Genomic DNA, 20,636 nt, shown 5'->3' with positions numbered 1-20,636 from the left:
CCCTTCTGGCTTTTAAAGTTTGTGTTGAGTAATCTGCTGTAATTATGATGGGCTTGCCTCTGTATGTAACTTGATTTTTCTCTCCAACTGCTTTCAATATATTTTCTTTGGTTTCTATGTTTTGTAGTTTTTATTATAATCTGGCGAGGAGAGTTTCTTTCCAGGTTTTGTCTGGAAGGTGTTCTAAATGATTCCTATATCTGCATTGGCATCTCTTTCCCAATTTGGGGGAAGTTTTCTTCTATGATTTTGTTGAAGATGCCTACTATGCCTTTGGAGTGCAATTCGTCTCCTTCTACTATACCCTGAATTCTTACGTTCGATCTTTTCATAGTGTCCCAAATATCTTGAAATTCCCATTCATACTTTCCTATTAGTTTGTCTTTATCTTTGTTGGACTTTATTAGATCTGCCACCTGGTCTTCTAGCTTAGATATTCTGTCCTCTCCATCCATTCTACTGGTGAGATTTTCTACAGAGTTGTTTTATTTTTATTTTTTATTTCATTAACTGTGTTCTTCATTGCTAGTAGTTCTGACTGGTTTTTCTTTATTATTTCTATTTCTTTATTTATGTCTTGTATTGACCTCTTTATTTCATTAAATTGGTGTCCTGTGTCTTCTTTGATTCCTTTAATTTCCTCTTTGACTTCTTTGAGCATATTTATAATCCCTCTTTTGAAATCTTTCTCAGGCATTTCCTCTAATGTGTGCTCACTGGATGTCATTTCTGATGCATTAATACTTTTTGGTGGATTTATATTATCTTGATTTTTGGTATTTGTACATAAAATATACATTTAATATAAATATACATAAATATATACTTTTGCATTTTAGATTAACTTAGTGCTTGGATTTTCTAGTTAGCTGCAGTATTATTAGATGTATCAATCAATCTGATGTTATAAATTTTCAGGGTAGGAGCTTAAGGTGGTAGGTGTGGCTCTCAAGACTCTCAAAGTATCTACAAAAGTGAACCTAGATATTGGGTTTGCCTCCTATGAGAGTATTCAAGTAGGCTGAGTGGAACAAAATACAGGCAGATTCTAAAATTTAACTAAACAATGTACACTTTCAATGAAAGACAGCACAGAGTATTTATACAAGAGTAGGTATTATGACAACCAGATCCTCTAACTGTTCCTTAGGATGGTGGTTGCCCCACACCCTTAATCCTGACAACAAGGAGGTTAAGATTTCTGGTCTGTTGAGGGTTCCAAGTCAGCTTGTGACCAAGTGAGACCCTTCCCTAATGTATAACAGAAGAGGAAACAAAGCCAAATCAAGAAGCAACAAATAACAAGCCCAAAATATAGCTTATTTAAGAATGGCAAATCTGACCATCCATCAGATTTAACATATAATTTATCCTGATATGGAAGGTGCAATTAACATTTCTGGTTCAGGCCTATACACCAGGTTTATTTGGCGGGTACTGACCTGGTGTAATTCCAGTTACCTTTTGGGATGATTTTGGTTTCAGTTATGCTGTGCTCCTGCTTGGGACCCTCTTTGGTGCACTGTGGATTCAAATAGGCTGGCTGGGTCATGGGATTGCTGCTCTGTTCACCAGTGCTAGATGCTGTGATCTCCCTTCCGCTGGTCTCTGGTGCTTGCTGGCACTTGCAATGGCAGTGGGGGAGGCGAGGCTGTCGATGGTGGCTCTAGTTCTCTCACTGGTCCACGTGATCCTCTACTTCGAGACCTGCTTCTCTGTTGTTCACTGCAGTTCTCCCTTCATGTTTCTTGAGTTTGGGAAGAGCTCCAGTATGAGTTGAAAATCCCCTCACCTGGCTTTTCCTGTGGCTCCAGCCGAGCCTTGCAGCTGTGGCCCTGTGGCCCTGGTGCCGCTGCTGCTGGAGCCGCTGCTGCCTGCCTGTGTGAGCTCTGGATGCTCTGGTTCTCCCTACTTCTCTGCTTCCGTTTTAATTTCTTATACACCTCACTTTTTAGTGGAAGAGTTTTTTTTTTGTTGTTTTGCTTTTTTTTTTTTTTTTTTTTTTGGCTTTTTCTCCCTTAGGCTGCTTTGGCATGGTTCCTATGCTGCCATCTTAACCGGAAGTCAAACTTGTGTCATTCTTTAACCAGATCTGTTTGGTTAACTAGATGTGTCTTGTCCTTCTTTAACTAAATGTTTGGCTAATCAGATGTGTAAAGTCTCTCTGAGTGATTAATATCCATATGTAGAAGCCAAAGCCAATTGAAAAACATCAGAGTTAAAAAGGACAACCAATATTTTGTTTCCTGCTCCCAGGTGAAAATGTCACAGGAAACATTGGGACACTGGCTAGCTTCTAGCCTCTTGTAAGTCACCTGTCTTTTTATTTTTTTTAATTTTTTTGTTCATTTTTATTTATTTGTTTGAGAGCAACAGACAGGCAGAAAAAGAGGGGGGAAGAGAGAGAGAGAGAGAGAGACTGAGAATGGGTGCGCCGGGGCCTCCAGCCACTGCAAATGAATTCCAGACTCATGTACCCCCTTATGCATCTGGCTAATATGGGTCCTGGGGAATCGAGCCTTGAACTGTGGTCCTTAAGCTTCACAGGCAAGTGCTTAACTGCTAAGCCATCTCTCCAGCTTTGTCACCTGTCTTCTTGATCAGGGAGTACACTGAGATCTGGAAATGGACTCCCAGTCAATCTATCTGCAACAGGAGAGTCACAGCAGCAGAAAATCAGTCCTCCAGGTTTCCCAAAAGAGGGAGGGCCATTTGGTCAGCATGGCCTTGACTTATTCTAGCAAATAACAATGCTAAGAGTCATAGAGCTCTTCACAGATCCCTAAGAGTTTTTCCTACAGAGTCACTACTGACCTCTAAAAATACATCATTAATTTTGGTTGCCTTCATAGTCTTAAATAAATAATACAAGACTATAATCACAGAATATTACAATATAAACAAAGATTCAGACTAATAGGCTCCCCTGTCTGACACTGGCTTACCATATTAAGGTCTTATATTAACTCATGCCTCCTTATGACTCTGCCTGGCACCTATAAGTCAGTAAATATTTGCCTTTGAGTGGGAAGATCTTCCCACTGTCCAAAAGGAACAACTGAGTTGGACTTTATTGCCACAGAATTTAAAACTTCCTCCACAATATTTGGGGAAACTTTGGCAGATGGCCTGATATACTTTCTGAGGACAGAAGTAAAGTGCACACTTCTATAATATGTCGATGACTTGCTCCTGGCAAGTGAGACTTTCGAGGACTGTACCCAGACCACAGAGATTTTATTAGACTTGTTTCAGAGAGCTGGGTACTAGGTATCCCTTCATAAGGCCCAAATTTGTCAACGGGTTAGGTATCTGGGATTTCAGATCTCAAGAGGACACAGAGTGCTGGGACCTGAATGGAGAAGGGAAATCTGGGCCCTGCCTGTCCCAAGAAACACAGGCAAACTAGACAATTCTTAGGGGCAGCTGGCTTCTGTCATATTTTAATATCTAATTATTCAGTAATAGTCAAACCCCTGTATGAAGTCACAAAGGGGTGGGGGGAGAAAAGGAACCATTTGAGTGGAAACTTCAGCAACAGAAAGCATTTTTAACTCTGAATAAGACCTTATTAGAGGCTCCCAATTTGGGACTTCCTGACATAACTCAGGAATTCAATCCGTTCATGTATGTATATATATTTAAAGGAAGGGCTGGAGAGATGGCTTAGTGGTTAAGGCACTTGCCTACAAAATCAAAGGACCCAGAATCAATTCCCCAGGACCCAAATAGGCCATATTTATAAGGTATCACATGTGTCTAGAGTTTGTTTGGAGTGGATGGAGGCCATGATGTGCCCATTCTCCCTCTTCCTCTTTCTCTCTAACACGTAAAAATTAAAAAAAAAAAAATTTTTTTTTAAGGGAATTACACTAACAGTCATGACTCAAAGTTTTAGGCCCTGGCAATGACTGGTGGCCTGTCGTAACAGTTGGACTCAGAAGTGGCTAGGTGCCCCCCCACCCAGCTTAAGAACACTAGGAGCTACAGTTCTCCTAGTATCAAAAGCTGATAAACTGATTAGCTATCAAAGGCTAAATGTCATAGTTCCACATGCTGTAATTGCCTTGATGGACAGAAAAGGAACTCACCTAAGGACTTTCAAAGGCACTAAGGATAAAATATGAACCTGCATGTAGACTACCAACCTCAGGGGTTCAAGGAAAATTCAGCACACCTAGAAAGGACCCTATACTGTGCTTTTACCATTCCCACGACTTTAAAAGTTGCAGGTAAAGAAGCCTAGATTCATCACTCCAGAGTGAAGACAGCTGCTCCACCTGATCAGTCAGCCAGGTAGACAGTGACTAGAGACCCCAAGAACCACCTCCCTGTCATCCTTCGTACCCACCACCCTATTTTGGCCACACTGGAGGCTGGTCAATCTATGCATGGCTGAACCTTAAGGAATTTGCAGCTCTGCTCCAGTTGCAAACCTGGAGGCCAACTGGTCTATGGATGGTGGAAGCCTGAGGAATTCTACATGGGACATTTTGGCTCTTGGTCATGATGCGACCCCATCCATCTAGAAGTAGGAGTAGTCCTGCTACTGGTATTATCAATAGGATTGGGGACAATGACCCCACAGGACTGGAAATTGCTAAGAATAGCCATAGGGCTGTAGATATGGCTCGGCAGTTAAGGCACTTGCCTGCAAGGTCCAAGGACCCAGGCTCAGTTCCTGAGTACCCACATAAAGCCAGATGTACAAGGTAGTGCATGCTGCTGGAGGGGTTTCTTGTTGTTGTTTTGTTTTACAGTGGCTGGAGGTCCTGGTGTGCCATTCTGTCTTTCCCATTTGCTTCTGCTTCTTTCTCTCTCTCACTCTCAAATAAATAAAATATTTAAAAAGAAGCAAGGCATGGTGGTGCACACCTTTAACCCCAACACTGGGGATGCAGAGGTAGGAGGATTGCCATAACTTCAAGGCCACCCTGAGGCTACATAGTGAATTCCAGGTCAGCCTGAGCTAGAGTGAGGCCCTACCTCGAAAAACAAACAAACAAAAAGGAATTAAAAAAGAATAGCCATAGCTATATTTAATTACAGAGTGCATAATTATGAATATCATGTACTTCTTATAGCCCTTTGCCTTTTCCCCATAGGTCAGGCTAGACACCCATGGGCCCATACTTTAAGCTGTCAAACTGCCTGGTATGTCTCAACACTCAGATAGTTGTAAAAGATACAGCACTATTAACACTCCATCTCTGTTAATATACTTTACACAATTGCAGAGAGCATGATTGGAAGGGTTATCTGTTTTTTTCCTTTAATGAAATATTTATTTAGTTATGAGACAGAGAGATGGGAAAGAAAATGAGTATGTTCACGCCAGGGCCTCCTGCTGCTGAAAATGAACTCTAGACACATGTACCATTTTGTACACCTGGCTTTATCTGGGACATCGAACTCAGGCCATCAGACTTTGTAAGCAAACACCTTTAACTGAGCCATCTCCTCAGCCCAGCATGATTTTTATGAATTCTGAGGATCTGAACTCAGATACTTGTGTGTGCATGGCAAGTGTTTTATCTACTGAGCCATTTCCCTAGCCTGTGACTCTCTTCTATATGAAAATGTGGGTACACATTACTGTCTAAGACTTCAGAAATATCTGAGTTATACTTCAAGTTGTTACTTTAGGTCAGGGCCGAAGACCACTGGCTCAAGGAAAGAGTGCAAAGAAAAATTTCACTAGCTCCTCTAACACATGAAATTCTATCTTCATAGATATAAACCTATATGCATATGCATAAGGAAATTAGAAAAGGGAGCCTAATGCCCTTACTTGCAGGAATGCTAATGATATATCATTAATTTAAAGAAAAAGTTACTGAGCAATCCATGTAGAATCCATGTGAGAAGCAAAAGCCTTGGCCATGAATAAATGTTTGCAGGTGTTTGAAGGGGTGACATCCACCAGCTATATTTTCCCCTGCTTGGGTTGGGGGTGAATGCCAGAGATGTCTGGCTTTTCTTTCTTTCTTTCTTCTTTTTTCTTTTTCTTTCTTTTTCTCAATTTTTATTAACATATTCCGTGATTATAAAAATTATCCCATGGTAATACCCTCCCTCCCCCCACTTTCCCCTTTGAAATTCCATTCTCCATCATATCCCTCCCCATGTTTTTTTTTTTGACTGTGTTCTAACAAGCCATAACATACTGGAAAATGCCCATGATGTTGTACAAATGCCACCAAAAGCCATGAGAGAAATCAGAACCCCTGCCTTACCAGACCCAGGGATAAACCTTCTAACTGGATTTGTTCCCTCCTGCTTAGAAGCTATGAAGTTTCAGTTGCTTCACCAGGGTTACTGCAAGGTTATTATCAATGATTCAGAGATAAGTGAAGCCATCAAAGGGGGGTTGATGTGGAAATTGGATGAAGGAAAATTTAGAAGCCCCTGCCCCAAAGTTATGTTTTGTACTGCGTAGACTTTTGTATTAGTTATGTCATGTACTGCATTGTGCTGACATTGAGGTTTTTGTACCCTTTCAAGGTCATGATCTGTACTGCAGCCTCTATTGTAAATCATCTCATACTCCTTTTTATTTCTATAGCACAGTTACAGACATCTGCTCACTAGTTAACCATTTTTTCCTCTTTCTGTAAAACTTGCCTATCACATACTCAAGGTCTCTGGCAGGGCTCTGAGACACTATCTTAGAGAGTGGGATGGGGGGATGTGGGGGCTGGAGATGGCTTAGCAGTTTAAGGGACTTGCTTGCAAAGCCTAAGGATCCTGGTTTGAATTCCCCGTGGCCACATAAAATCAGATGCACAAGGTGCAGCATGCATCTTGAATTCGTCTGCAGTGGCTAGAGGTCCTATGTGCCCACTCTCTCTCTCTCAGAAAAAAAACAAAAAAAGACGATGTCCTTGTTGGCCATTGGTAGAAATAACTTATTTTTTCCTTTTTCTTTTCAGTTGTTTGAGGTAGGGTCTCGCTGTAGCCCAGGCTGACCTGGAATTCACTATGTAGTCGCGGTGGCCTTGAACTCACAGCAATCCTACCTCTGCCTTCTGAGTACTGGGTTTACATGTGTGTACCATCACCATCTGGCTCTTCTTTGGAATGACTATGAGAGGTTCTAGGTAAAGCAGTGACATGACATGATGCTAAGTGCAGAGGTGAACAATCTGCATATAGCTTAAAAATTTTCAAATGCTTCTGTATTTTATTTTGGAGGTAATAGTTGAGAAATAAAAATTATCCAAGTCATCTACAAGTCCACAATCCTAGTAACGGTTTAACACTTTTGGTGGTTTCCTTTCATTTGCCCATGTGAGGGCCCATAGAACAATGAGTGGATGGAAATCACCATCAGAGGCTCCAAAGCCCATGTACAAGTTTGAAGGGAATACCCTAAGGAAGGTGAGGTTGATGCAGCACTCAGCTGTATATTATCTAGTCCAGATAAAAAGGAAGGAAGGGGTGGGGGGAACTGCCAGAGGCATTACGTGAAAAGCTGTTTAGACATTTTCAAGAGCAATATTCAGTTTCTGTTGGCATTTACAATGTATGTACTTGGTGTGTGAAATAGCAAGTAGGGAGAGTAATATATAGCACAGGCTGACAGAGGTCAGACCAAGGAAGGCCAAGCTCATTTTATTAACTTAGATAACGCATGAAGTAGAAGTCTAGAATTTAACATTACAAAGGTTTTCTACAAATCATTAAAAAAATACAAATAGCCTATATTAATCAGGACAGAAACCAAATCCAATGATCTTAAACAAGAAAAGGGAATTTATTGGCTCACAAAACTTTCAAGTCCAGAGGTAGGGAAGGCTTTAGGCACAGCTGGATCTAGGGCCTCCAGAAAAATACGATCAGAACTGTTTGTTTCTCCATTTCTGCTAGCCTGAGGCTCTCCTCAAGTATTTTCTCCATATGGTGCAAGTGCAGGCTGACATTGTCCTTGGTTTCTGGGATCTCCATAAAGCCTTTTTTCGAGAAGTTCCAGCAGACATGCTGAGGGCTTTCTTTAGCCTTGTTTAAATACCCATTCTTCAACTGCTGAGGCTCAGGAGCCATGGGACTCAGGACACCAGGCCTAGTCATGTGCTCACCTAAGCCACATGGAATGGGTTCATCATAATAAATAAGGGTTCTGTTACTAAAAGATTGGTGAAGATGCTGAATAAACAAAAACAACAGATATCTACAGGTAACCCAGTAGAAAGGCAAGTAAAGACACAAACAAGAAATCCATGATAAAATTATGAACAACCAACAAACACAAAAATAGCTCCAACTTCACTATGAAGGAAATGCAAAATAAGGAAAGTTGTTTGCTTTTCATCCCCCTTCTTTTGCCCAACAAATTGACTATCAAGTATAGGGAAGGCTATGTAGGAAATGAAGACTTTCTATACAGTTGTTGACAATGTATACTAGAAATCATGAGAAGACAGTAACCTTTCAACAGACCAATCTATCTTATAAAATCCCAACGTACATATTCACACATGCACAAAGACATCTAAACAAGATGTACTTTCGCAATGTAATAGCAAAAAAGGGGGGCATATATAACAGTATTTTCTTAATATTTAATCCCATTCCACCACTAAAGAATTTTAATGACTATAGTATGGAAACCACTTTTAAATGGAAATGTAAAAGGGCACCAGAAGGATGTGCACTCAAGTGGAAAGTAGAATGTGATTAGAAACTGGACAAAAGTGCTCATGACTCTTACATTTGTCATTTAAATTTTGTAGAATGGGAAGGCAGTCATTATATAGTCTAAGAAAAGGAGAAATGGGCAAAAGTCAGTCACATCAGGACATAAAAATGGACAATAAGAAAAAATGGTTGCTCTCACTAATATTCAAAGGTACAACAAAAAGATCTGGGCTATCAGGTGGGCAAAAAAGGATGCAGTACTGATGGAATATAAGCAAACAGGCATTCTTACTATTGATTGGAGTCATGAATTGGTATTTTTTTTTAATGGTAATTGCCAAAAATGTCAATAGTGTATTTTCTAACCCAATATATCCATTTCCAGCTATTTGTATTATAGCAATAACCACACAAGTAACAAAATTTTATGCATGGGGATTTTAACCATACCTGTATTTATGAAGAATCTAATAATCTATCAATATGAGGTTGGTTAAATGAATTAAGAGTACATTCATAGTATGGAATACTCTGAAGCTATAATATGTCAACATCAGTTTTGGGAGAGACCACATCTCAGTATAATATGTGTACAATGGACATATGTATTTACTTTAGATGACTTAATCCATGGCAAAGCACTTCAACTAGTGCATGTACACAACCCCAATAGTCAGCTACCTGTTAATACTGTGCTCACATGTCTTCATCCAACTCTAAAAGGACAATGTATGAACTTTCTCCATCTCCAGGAAGGCTACCAAAGGAATCATGTCTGTACTGTGAAACATTCAAATGAGCATATTCAATAACACACTATTTATCCACCAAGATTGTGAAGCCATCACCTATTCCTTAGTGAAAACCTATGTGGCCTTGGAGTTCACAGAACCAGGTCAATCATTTCACAACATGTAACCATCCCAGCAGCTTAGACATACCTAAGACACACTGCTAAATGATCAAATGTCAACTGGGTATGAATGTGGAGAATAAAGCACTAAACAGTTACTGTGAACCAATTTGTCTAGTGGGAACTTAAGCAAAACTAGAGATGGTGAGTATACAACCCAGTGCTTGCTTTTTCTGTGCACCACCATCTGGACTGTTTGCCCAGTCCTTCCCCACAGAGCCTGGCCTTGGCTTCCTTCCCCAACAGATACACAGGTAAAATCGAAGGAAAGATGTAAAATAAAAAAAGTGTGAAATTCCAGCTTTTGAGAGTTGACTCCCCTCTTACCTACTCTGATAACAAGAATTCTGTCATTTCAGCAGTCTTCCAAATGTGCCACCTCAAAACCTACTTGGAAAGAAGCCAGCCATAAATAAATAAGCCAAGCACATGCAGATCATTTTTCTTAGTATAGAGGACTTTATAGCTTTATTGGACATCGTTTCCTCTCAGCCACAGAAGAAAAAGACCCAAACAAAAGTTCCTACATTTTCTTGTATAACTTAAAATACATTATCAGTACTACTTATTTATACTTCAATAAATCTTAATCTATAAAACACATTTCTTATAATTGTTATCAGAAAATCTATAAACAAGCTTCATTCTGCCTTGCTTCACCCGCTGGCCTTGCACTTATTAGTTTTCTTAACAGGCTCATGTAAATCTCAACTTCCATTTTAAAATTTCATCCAAGCACCAGATAGAATTCAAACTTCTAGAATGATGAAACATATGAACATGGATCATTTCCATATAGTGATGTACATCATGAATAAAACTTTTTTTTTTTTCAGTCAATGCTTTAACTTCCAGAACAATAGAACCACAGTACTTGGGATTCTCAGCTAAGGAGTTTATAATCCTACTACTACAATGTATTACTTTAATACATTTTAAAAAATGTGTTAAGACTGAAAATTAAAAAAAGTTCAATCAACTCTGATAGTTAAAAGTCTAGTTGTTAACAGCCTAGTTGTTTATTTTTAAAGTAGAATAGTCCACTTGACTTACATGTAGGTACAACCTCAATGCTACTAGAAATTATTTTTTTTTTGAAGATTCATAAATCTTCTAACTGTGAAAGTGTTATCTTGAACTCACCTCTGAAGAATACTGCAGAGCTGGCTAGCTCTTTCAGCTGAGTCCTCCTGCCACAAACAACACACTGGTAAGTAAACTACAGCTCTGGGAGCCTCAGAGGTGACCTAGGAATGCTGATGGGGAAAGAGGCTAACTACATGAAACAGCTTTGTACCACTCCCTCCCTCCCCTGACAGTGGAAGAAATCACCTACTCACAGTAGGATTACAGTACCTAGCACAGTGCCTTGTTGGTAGAAGATGTGAATAACAAATGCAAGCCTGTTTTAGCCTGGTGTTCACCCCTTTTGTACCAAAGGAATAAAAATAGCAAACCTAATTACTTGTTGCCCACCTGTCAGGAAATATTATCCTTAACAAGAATGAAGGCAAAAGAAAGAGTTAAGACATGTCTTTTTCTAAAAGCCAAGACCATTACCTTAATTATACATTTGCCTCAACACTGCCACTCTCTACAAGCTGTTGCTTTGACCTTTGCTTTCACAGTGGTCTATTGTTTATGCTGTCTTCATTTCACTAGTACAAAAACACTAATGACTAGGAAGGTGCCCCTGGATTAGCTAGAATGAGCAGTTTTTGACTTTCCCTGCAGGTTGACTACACTTAGAACAGATTTGTTTCAACACTTAAAGCAAAATATTTGTATATCTTTCCCCATCTACACATCTCTTTTACTTTCTGAAGTTTTATCACCATCACTTATCTGAGATCTTAAGGCTTATTTTCTTTCGAGGATTTTAGCCATCCTTTATCTCCTATTTTTTCAAATATATATCCAAATTGCATAAAAGCAAAAAAAGTAGAATTTTCAAAGGATGGTTTCGAAATGATTGAAGATAGATTTTTAGACTTTATGGTTCCTATGATGCCTTTTAAAGTAGAAAGGAATGTATCCTTACAAACAACATGTCAATGATCAACAGAGAAATAAAGTTATCTGTCTAGAAACAAAAACTTAAGAAAGGGACAAAGAATCAGGTAGTTCGTCACTTGGGGGAAAAAAAGAATATAAGCATCACACGAACAATTTAGGCATTAACACCTGAATTAAGATTAAAATTTCAGCTTCTCTGCAGGTGTAACAGCAATTCAAGATAAAATAATAATGTTGAGTGATTTTTTTTTAACAATTCCCAGTGGATTTTCTGACAGTAAATAGGGAAAAAACTTATCACTTCATGTTTTTAATTGTCTTCATCTCTGAAGAAAAAAACCTGAGTGCTGATTTTTATTGTTTGTAATTTCTTAAACCTTCACAACATTCAGAAGTTTTTCTGCATTGTGTCTTCTCTGATGTCTAAAGAGATTTGAGCTTTGACTATAGGACTTTCCACATTGAACACATTCATAAGGTTTCTCTCCAGTATGGATTCTCTGATGGTTAATAAGCCCAGAATTCTGGCTAAAGGCTTTCCCACATTCAAGACATTTGTAAGGTTTTTCTCCAGTATGGACTCTCTGGTGTTGCACAAGGATGGAACTTCTGCTGAATGCTTTCCCACACTCAACACAACCATAAGGTTTCTCTCCACTGTGGATTCTTTGATGAAGAATAAGGGCTGAGCCCTGACTGAAGTGCTTTCCACACTCATCACATATATGCTGTTTCTTTCGAGAGGGATTTCTCTTTCTTTCAAACCTTGCCTTGGGGAAGCATGTTTCTCCATATTTAAAAATTTGAGGAACACCTATATTAAGAGTGCCAGGGACTTCATGAGACTCTACTGCTGAAGCAACCTCCTGCTTTGGAGCCAGTGCTCCATTTCCAGTCCTAGCGTCATCATCTGAAATACAGAGAAAATATAAGTATCATTCAATTCCTATCTGGGAGAAAAGAACTTGAAGAAATTTTTTTTAAATAAACTAAAAATGAACAGCTTTTGTACACCTATGAACGAGCATGTAAGAGAAAACCATGAATTCACCGATTATGAGTTACCAGCATGGTAATGCAACAGCATAAAAGGTTTCACATAGCAAAAACAGTCAAAGGTGCGGTAAGGCAGATCCAAGACAGCGAGATAGTCTGAACTGGCTAAGTCTGGATAAAACTTTGTGAGCAAAAATGGTTATTAGGAAATTTTTATGACGCTCTTTTGCTTTGGCAAAAAAAAAAAAAACAAAAAAAAAAACTGTTATCAAAGTGCTAAGTTCTAAATAACAAGAAATCTGTCACATAGTAGCTATTCTACAATGAACAAATCAAGGCAGGTCACAGACAATATTAGACTCAGAACACAGGGACCTGATAAGAAAGGACTAAAAGTAAGCTAAGGATATCCTGTGCTAACTAAAGTTACAACACTTGAAATTTCAGTACACCTTGAAATGAAAGGTTTCCTACACGAGAAATGTGTTCTAACCTACTACTTCTTAAGGTATTTAAAAACTGGTTCAGTGAGCTATGTCCAGTAAAAGCAGCTTCAACCAAGCTAGGCGTGGTGGCACACACTTTTAATCCCACACTTGGGAGGCAGAGGTAAATGGATTACACTGAGTTTGAGGCCACCCCAAGACTACATAGTGAATTCCTGGTTAGTCTGGGCTAGAGTGATACCCTACTTCAAAAAAAAAACCTTAAAAAAAAAAGACAGAGAGAGAGAGGACCTGGTCATAGTGGTACACACCTTTAATCCCAGCACTTGGAAGGCAGATGTAGAAGGACTGACAAGAGTTCCAGGTCACCCTGGGACTACATAGTGAGTTTCAGGTCAGCCTGAGCTAGAGTGAGACCCTGCCTCGAATAAAGAGGAGGAGGAGGAAGAAGATTGGATCAGTAACACAAGGACATGAGGTACCATGACCTCCTTGCAGGTGGAGGAAAAAAGGGTCACTGATGGCTTTCCTTAAGAATGAAGCTGTAAAGAGCAAACACAGCTGGCTCAGGAGAATGCAGCCCTCCAACCAGTGACCAACAGCATGTTACTGACACAGAGTTCAGAAGGAGAGGAGTTCAAGTCTAGGAAATATCTTAAGGCTAGTTATCAACAACTATCATCAGTGAGAAACAAGACTTTACAGCACGTGTGTGTAAAGATCAGGTTAACTGGGTCCCACATAAAAACAAGTCTCTAGCCCACATGGTGTTTGGGTCCTCACCACAGTGCCTTAGGGAATGCAGCTCCCAGGATGCCCACTTGAGCTGGTTCTCCACAGCATCAAGCTCAGAACTTGGTAACCCCTGAACTTCTTCTTGAGACACAATGTCCTCTACTAGTACTTCCCGTTTTCGCCGGTGGAGAGAAACCTGCAAACAAAATTTGAGTCCATTGAAGAAGTGTGATATTAAACATGTGTAAAAGAAGCCACACATAAATATACCACAAAAAAACTAGATGGCAGAGTGACAGAACATTCCAGTGGCAACGGAATGAAGAAAAGACAGAAACATTGTTCTAAGTGGAGTGGCATTAATTCAGCAGTTTGCTTACTACTCTATGCCAAGGCTTCTGACCCAAAACAAGTGAGGCAAGCAAACTCACCGGCTGTCCAGGATCATCCAGCTCACTCTCCAAGTCCTCTAACACAGTCACAGCTTCCTCGCCATTCTCCGGGTGATGTTCTCGAACCCAAGTCTGCAGCTCCTTGGGGAGGATAGCAACAAACTGCTCCAGCACCACCAGCTCCAGGATCTGTTCCTTTGTGTGCGTCTCTGGCCGGAGCCACAGGCGGCAAAGTTCTCGGAGCTGGCTCACAGCTTCCCGGGGCCCTGGAGAATCCTGGTATCCAAACTGCCGGAATCGCTGTCGAAAAACTTCTGGGTCAGGGAGATGGTTCCAGGTGATGCTCGACCCCTCTTCACCATCAGGATCCTCCTCCAACTTCACTCTCAGAACCTTTTCCTCTTCATCAGGGTTTGGGATGATAAGTATTGAATCTTCTTCCCCTGACTGTGCAGACATCCTGATTGACAATAAATACTTTCAGGAAAAGGCAGGATATAAGCCTCAAGGATTTTTTGTTTTCTTCACAGGTACTCCTAAGGTACAGGAAATAAAACATATATAAATGACCAAATATCCCAAGGTATTGATTGTAAAGTGGAAAAAAAGAGAACAATGTCTATTCTCTTACTAGATGAAAAACTCCAATCAATATTTATATTGACTGAAATATTTCCAGAATTGGCAAACTATAGGCAAATCTAGGCTGCTATTTCTCTATAGCACTTGTACCAACAATAGCTTGATATTTTATTTATTTATTTTTTTGGTTTTTCAAGGTAGGGTTTCACTTTAGCCCAGGCTGACATGAAATTCACTATGGAGTCTCAGGGTGGCCTCAAAATCACAGCAATCCTCCTACCTGTGCCTCGGGAGTGCTTGGGATTAAAGGCATGCGCCACCACGCCCAGCCCAGCCCAGCTTGACATTTTAAACAGTTGAGGAACATAAAAATATTTCATGACCAGCTATGGCAGCACATATGTTTAATCCCAGCACTTGAGAGGCAGAGGTAGGAGGATCACTGAGTTCAGGGCCGGCCTGAGACTATATAGTGAATTCCAGGTCAGCCTGGGCTAGAGTAAGATCCTACCTCAAAAAAACAAAACAAAACAAAACAAAACAAAACAAAACAAAACAAAACAAAACAAAACTTTCCTGGCCTGTGAAAATACAAATTAAGACATGTATTCCTTAAATCATGTAATCTGTTCCTTGTTCTTCCTACAATGGGAAAGTTATTAAGTTTGTGTAGTTTCAGCTGAAATCTAAAAGAGAAAAAACAAACAAACAACAACAACAAACCCTTAATATATGGCCTTCCCTGAAAGTTTGCCAGTCTATGACTTACAAAGTTAACAAAAGCTATTTCAGGGGTTGGGAAGATGGCTCTGTGGATAAAAGTGCCAGCTATGCAAGCAAGAGGGCTGGAGTTTGATCTCCAGCATCCATGGAAAGAGCCAGATGTGTTTGCACATGCCCCAGCACTGAGAGAGGTGGGAAGTGAGGATCTCTGGGGTCCACTGTTCCACCAGTCTCACCAAACAGCCAGCTCTGGGTTCAGCAAGACTCTATCTCAGGAAAATATAGCAACAGCAGTAAAAGATAAAAGTTGCTTTTGCTTTTTTCTCCCCAAACATGCACATGGTATGTGTCCATCCACACAAATGTGCATACGCTGCACATGCACATACACCCACAGTTATTTCAATAATAATAATAATAATAAAAATTCATGTAAGAACCAGTTCACTTCAAGGCCCACCTACTTCAGTGTTTTCTAAGCATGCTGGAGCCCAGAACTCAGAACTGGCACACACAGGTCAATTTAAAATAACTGCCCCCCCCCCCCGCATGGTGGTGCTATGGATTGAATCCAAGGGCCTTGTACGTGAATGTTACCACAGAGCTACATCCTCAGCTAGATCAGCTTTAAAATTTATCTATTATGCTTATTTGCTTAAGCTTTTTAACATAAAATGTTTTTAATAATATTTATTTATCTGCAAGCAGAGAGAGAGAGAGAGAATGAATGAGAATGAATGAATGAATATAGTGTGCCAGGGCATAGTGCCACACAAACCCCAGATGTAGATACCACTTTGTGCATCTGGCTTTACATGGGTACTGGGGAACTGAACCCAGATCATTAGGTTCTGCAGGCACGTGCTTTAACTCCTGAGCCATCTCTCTAGACATGTTTTTCCCCCTTAAAATGTTTTTTTTAACAGTTAAAAAATATTAAGATGGTTAAGGGACCGTCCTTTAAAAGCCTGGTGGTTTGAGTTAGATTCCCCAGTACCTATGTAAGCAAGATGCACAAAGCGGCACATGCACCTGGAGTTTGTTTGCAGTGGTATGAGGCCCTGGTGTGCCCATATTCTCTCTTCTCCCTATCTGCTTGCAAATAAATAAAAATATTTTGGGGCTGGAGAGAGGGCTTAGCGGTTAAGCACTTGGCTGTCTAAGCCTAAGGACCCCAGTTCGAGGCTCGATTCCCCAGGACCAACGTTAGCCAGATGCACAAGGGGCGCACACATCTGAAGTTTCTTTGCAGTGGCTGGAGGCCCTGGTGTGCCCATATGCTCTCCCTCTCTCTGTCTCTTTCTCTCTCTGTCTGTCACTCTCAAATAAACAAATAAAAAACAAAAAAATTATTAAAAAATATTTTAAAAGAAAATAAATATTAAGATGTTAGGAATTTTTAGTTTTAAAAGAGATGTGGTAAATTTTCCACTGCTGCTTCCTGTGGTGACACATGCCTGTAAACCCAGCACTTTAGAGACTTTAAGAGGTGGATTAGAAGTTCAAAGTCATTCGCAGCTACATAATGAGTTCAAAGCCTGCAGGGGCTACAAGAGAGCTCTAAAAAAAGAGGGACTGGAAAGATGGCTTAGCAGTTAAGGTGCTTGCCTGCAAAGCCAAAGAATCCTGGTATGACCCTCCAGGACCCACGTTAGCCAGATGCACCAGGTGATGCATGCAACCTGGAGTTCGCTTGCAGTAGCTGGAGGACCTGGTGTGCCCATTCCTTCTCTCTCCCGCCCCCTCCTTCTCTCTCATATAAATAAATAAAATATATATTTTTTAAAAAAACTAAACTAAAACTAAAAGGGTTCTCTTAAAAAAAAAAAAAAAAGGCTGGGCATGGTGGCCCATGCTTTTAATCCCAGCACTTGGGAGGCAGAGGTAGGAGGATTGCTGTGACTTTGAGGCCACCTAGACTATATAGCGAATTCCAGATCGGCCGGGGCTAGAGTGAAAACCTACCTCAAAAAAATAAACCAAAAAGAAAGAAGGAAAAAAAAAAAAAGGCAGAAGCCGGATGTGGTGGCGCAGGCCTTTAATTCCAGCACTAAGGAGGCAGAGGTAGGAATCGCCATGAGTTTGAGGCCACCCTGAGACTACATAGTGAATTCCAGGTCAGCCTGGGCTAGAGTGAGAACCCACCTTTTAAAAAAAAAAAAAAAAAAAAGGCAGAAAAAGTTCACTTACTCACATACTATTGGAAAAAGTATAATTTCCTGTAACATGTATCTAGTCATCCACCACACCATAAAGAGCCATCAATCACAGCAAATTCAATGAAGGCTCTTGCAACCTTAACTTCTTGTAACAGCTGTATTTTATGATATTGGATGATGTTTCCCTCCTTTCCCTTTGGGAAAATAGCAATTTTCTGACTCTTTCTTTAGTATTTGCACAGTCATACTTGTGGTGTTGTTTACAGCACATATTACTAATGAGCCAAACTGCTATTTACTCAGAGACCAGAATCTGAAAGCAATAAGTAAAGCTTACTGAAACTGATAATGATGAAGATTAAGAGCCAGAAAATACCTTATCAAACAGACAACGCAAACAGGTGGGATTAAGGACTCTGGAGTGTGGTGGCCTTATAAAATAGGTCCAGTCCAATCTTCGTTTGTTCCTGTTCCAAGATCCTACCATATCAATGGCTCAAATATCTCTCCGTAACACACGGCTCATGGGACTTGGAGGGGGACAATAGAGGGGGGTCGCACAGTCCTGAATGCTTGGTGTGCTCCTGCTCCCAGGTGATCTGGAGTCACGTCAGTGGAGACCTGGGACGTACACCTCCGTCCGTTTCCCCTTCCCAGCATTCACAGCAGAGGACCACAGACCACCCGACCCCTGCAGCATCTGAGACGCAGGACTTCCGCCCTTGGCCAATGGAACTACAGGTCCCGGCAGGCCATTGGCGAGGCACGCCCAGGCCGCGCCTCCGCCCGAGACGACTCCCAGAACCCTCCGCGAGGCGCCAGGGCCTCGAAATAGAACAAAACCGGCCGGTGGGGGAGGGGAAGACCAAGGCTGCAGAGGATGCAGGGGATGGAGAGTTGGCCGCGGACGCCTACAGCAGAGCCGGCCTCCTGCCGACCCCTTCCGGCCGTCCACTGCTGGGCTCAGGCTGCGGCCTGCCCTCCGCACGTCCCGTGAGGCCGAGAGAGGGCCCTTCCCGGCTTCGCGGCCAGACCCTGCCGAAAGCCCGCACACCCCAGTCGGCGTCCCCCTCCTTCTGCGTCCTCCCCCCCTACTCCGGCGCGAACCTCGGACTCGGGGACCGCAGCAGCCTCGCTGTCCACGGCCGACGCGGAGACGCCGTTCACGAGCTGTTTCCCAGAAGCCCCCGGCGCGGACGGCTTCCGGTCTGCAGGCCCGGGAGGCGGAGAGCAGCAAAGCCCCGCGTTGCCATGGGGACGCGCGCCGAGCGGGGGAGGTGCGGCCTGCCGACAATGACCGCATTGAAGCTGCGCTTGGCCTGGCGCGGCGCCTCAGGAGCCGGGCCCTGTGCTCCGCGGAGGAGAAAGCGGGGAGCCCTGCCATGCAGAACCGCGTTCGCCAGCCCTTTAGCGCGCGTCATCCCGTGTGATCCTCACACGGATCGTCTGAAAGAAGTAAAAACATCGCAGTTGTGCCACATTCTGTCACTGAGTTTTTCTTGTACGGTGTTGACATTTCTTCCAAATCTTTTAAAGTAGGAACCTGTATTACATCCACTTCATAGCCGATCAACTGAGGCACAAATAACTTGCCAAGAGCTCCTTAAGAAAGCAAAATTTGTACCAAGAGATAGTTCGAACTTTTGCCTCTCACTACAAAGAGAAAAATGATGACAGTTTAATCAGGGAAATGAGACAGGCTGGGCGTTTTAGCAATGGTGTCACCTTGAATTTACAGAACGTAAGTATGGTCGTGAAACTTCAGTCTGAATATTTCATCCCAAGATACAGCTATAGATGTAATAATGTGCAAACGAATCGGACCACTTCATTCCTTTAAAGTCCTCCAATGGATCCCAACTATCTTCAGTATGATACTGCCCTGCAAGGTTCCCCCATGCTCCTTCTGACCACAACTCAGGCTTACCTGGCCAAGGAGCCTCAGCTCACTGTCTTCCTGGGGGAAGCCCCAGTGAGCTAGGAGGCACTCTAAGAAGTGATCTCATTGATTTACTTACCTATGTTTTGTTTGAAGTCCCATAAAGGAAGGAGATCTTGTCAGTCTTGTTTATCACAGTATCTCCACTTACTTTCCAGCTGCTGACTGGTACATAGGGCTCAATTCACTTTTTGTTGAATAAATGAATGAACTCTAGGCTGGTCACATTGTGCTGCCTTGGCTAGGTCACATGTCAAGTCTTAGAAACGGCACAAAGGAACCCTGTTACTGAGACTGGGCTTAAGTGTAGGTCGAGCCTACCAGAATATTTCAAGATCCTCAAGCTTCGCCTCTGCAAAGTGTCCTGAGCCTCAGTTGGAGTAATGAATGAGCAATGAACAAGCAGCTGACAGAATCGTACTATTTTTCACTCCAACCAGGGTCATCTTCCCACAACCCCTGTTCACTCCTCTTTTCTCACTGCGGGAGGCTGCAGGAAGTGGCCTTTTCACTCTCATGCTTAGCCACTGCCAGGACCCAGCTTGGCTGCTCTTCCCAACCTTTCCTCTTTTGTGACTCCTAAAGGCTAACTCAAGGCATTCTGTTTGTTTCTTTAAGAGTGTTTACACCTAACAAATTTTGAAAAACCAAAATAATTTTAAAAATGAAAAAGCAAAAAGGGTTATGAAACTTATAAATGATTTACTTGTGATTTGTTGTTTTATTATTCCCAATTCTTTAAAAATACTAAATGGAAACCACAGTGAGATTTTCCCCACTGTCACTCTTTCGAAGGCACCCACTTTGAAACACCTTCCTTTTGAGCCCCATCCCATGGACATTTTACTGAATGGTGGCCCTTGTTGCCATATTAACAACCTAATCAAAATAGAACATGGTGTTCCTCTGGGCAGCCGGAGTGTGAGGAGCAGCCACACGATGGGGCTGACAGCCTTGTATACACCCATCCACACAGGCCCCTTGGGCAAGACTGATCTGAGACTTGGGGAGAGCACTTATCGTCCCCTTGTTAGAAGGCATTGAGAGAAGCTTGGGAGCAGTTGCTGCAAGGTCATTTCCCTCCTAGTTTCCCGTCAC

The 20,636-nt window shown here is 41.7% G+C and overlaps 1 protein-coding gene across 4 annotated transcripts; it reads right to left on the bottom strand.

Moving 5' to 3' along the window:
- Window positions 1-7,579: 7,579 nt before the first annotated feature.
- Window positions 7,580-19,885, bottom strand: Znf24 (zinc finger protein 24). 4 transcript variants are annotated; one of them, XM_045134705.1, is made up of 4 exons: window positions 19,618-19,885; window positions 14,175-14,671; window positions 13,792-13,939; window positions 7,580-12,476 (listed from the first exon to the last, which is right to left on the bottom strand). In XM_045134705.1, exons 2-4 carry the CDS (start codon window positions 14,592-14,594, stop codon window positions 11,938-11,940), a joined length of 1,107 nt encoding a protein of 368 aa, XP_044990640.1. In that variant the 5' UTR covers window positions 14,595-14,671; window positions 19,618-19,885; the 3' UTR covers window positions 7,580-11,937. The 4 variants fall into 4 exon arrangements, with proteins under 4 accessions (XP_044990640.1, XP_004666831.1, XP_044990641.1 ...); XM_004666774.3 differs by lacking the exon at window positions 19,618-19,885 and adding an exon at window positions 18,707-18,805; XM_045134706.1 differs by lacking the exon at window positions 19,618-19,885 and adding an exon at window positions 18,707-18,774 and having other exon boundaries at window positions 14,175-14,595.
- Between the last annotated feature and the right edge of the window lie 751 nt (window positions 19,886-20,636).

This window comes from Jaculus jaculus, chromosome 15 (assembly GCF_020740685.1).
Source record: "Jaculus jaculus isolate mJacJac1 chromosome 15, mJacJac1.mat.Y.cur, whole genome shotgun sequence".
NCBI lineage: Eukaryota > Metazoa > Chordata > Mammalia > Rodentia > Dipodidae > Jaculus > Jaculus jaculus.
This window is presented reverse-complemented; position numbering and strand designations above follow the sequence as displayed.

Coding starts and splice junctions, on each gene's coding strand:
- Znf24 (XM_045134705.1), bottom strand. CDS start 14,594: ATGTCTGCACAGTCAGGGGAAGAAGATTCAATACTTATCATCCCAAAC. Junction 13,940..14,174: donor TGGATGATCCTGGACAGCCG/GTGAGTTTGCTT, acceptor TTTTGTTTGCAG/GTTTCTCTCCACCGGCGAAA. Junction 12,477..13,791: donor GCATTCCCTAAGGCACTGTG/GTGAGGACCCAA, acceptor TCTGTATTTCAG/ATGATGACGCTAGGACTGGA.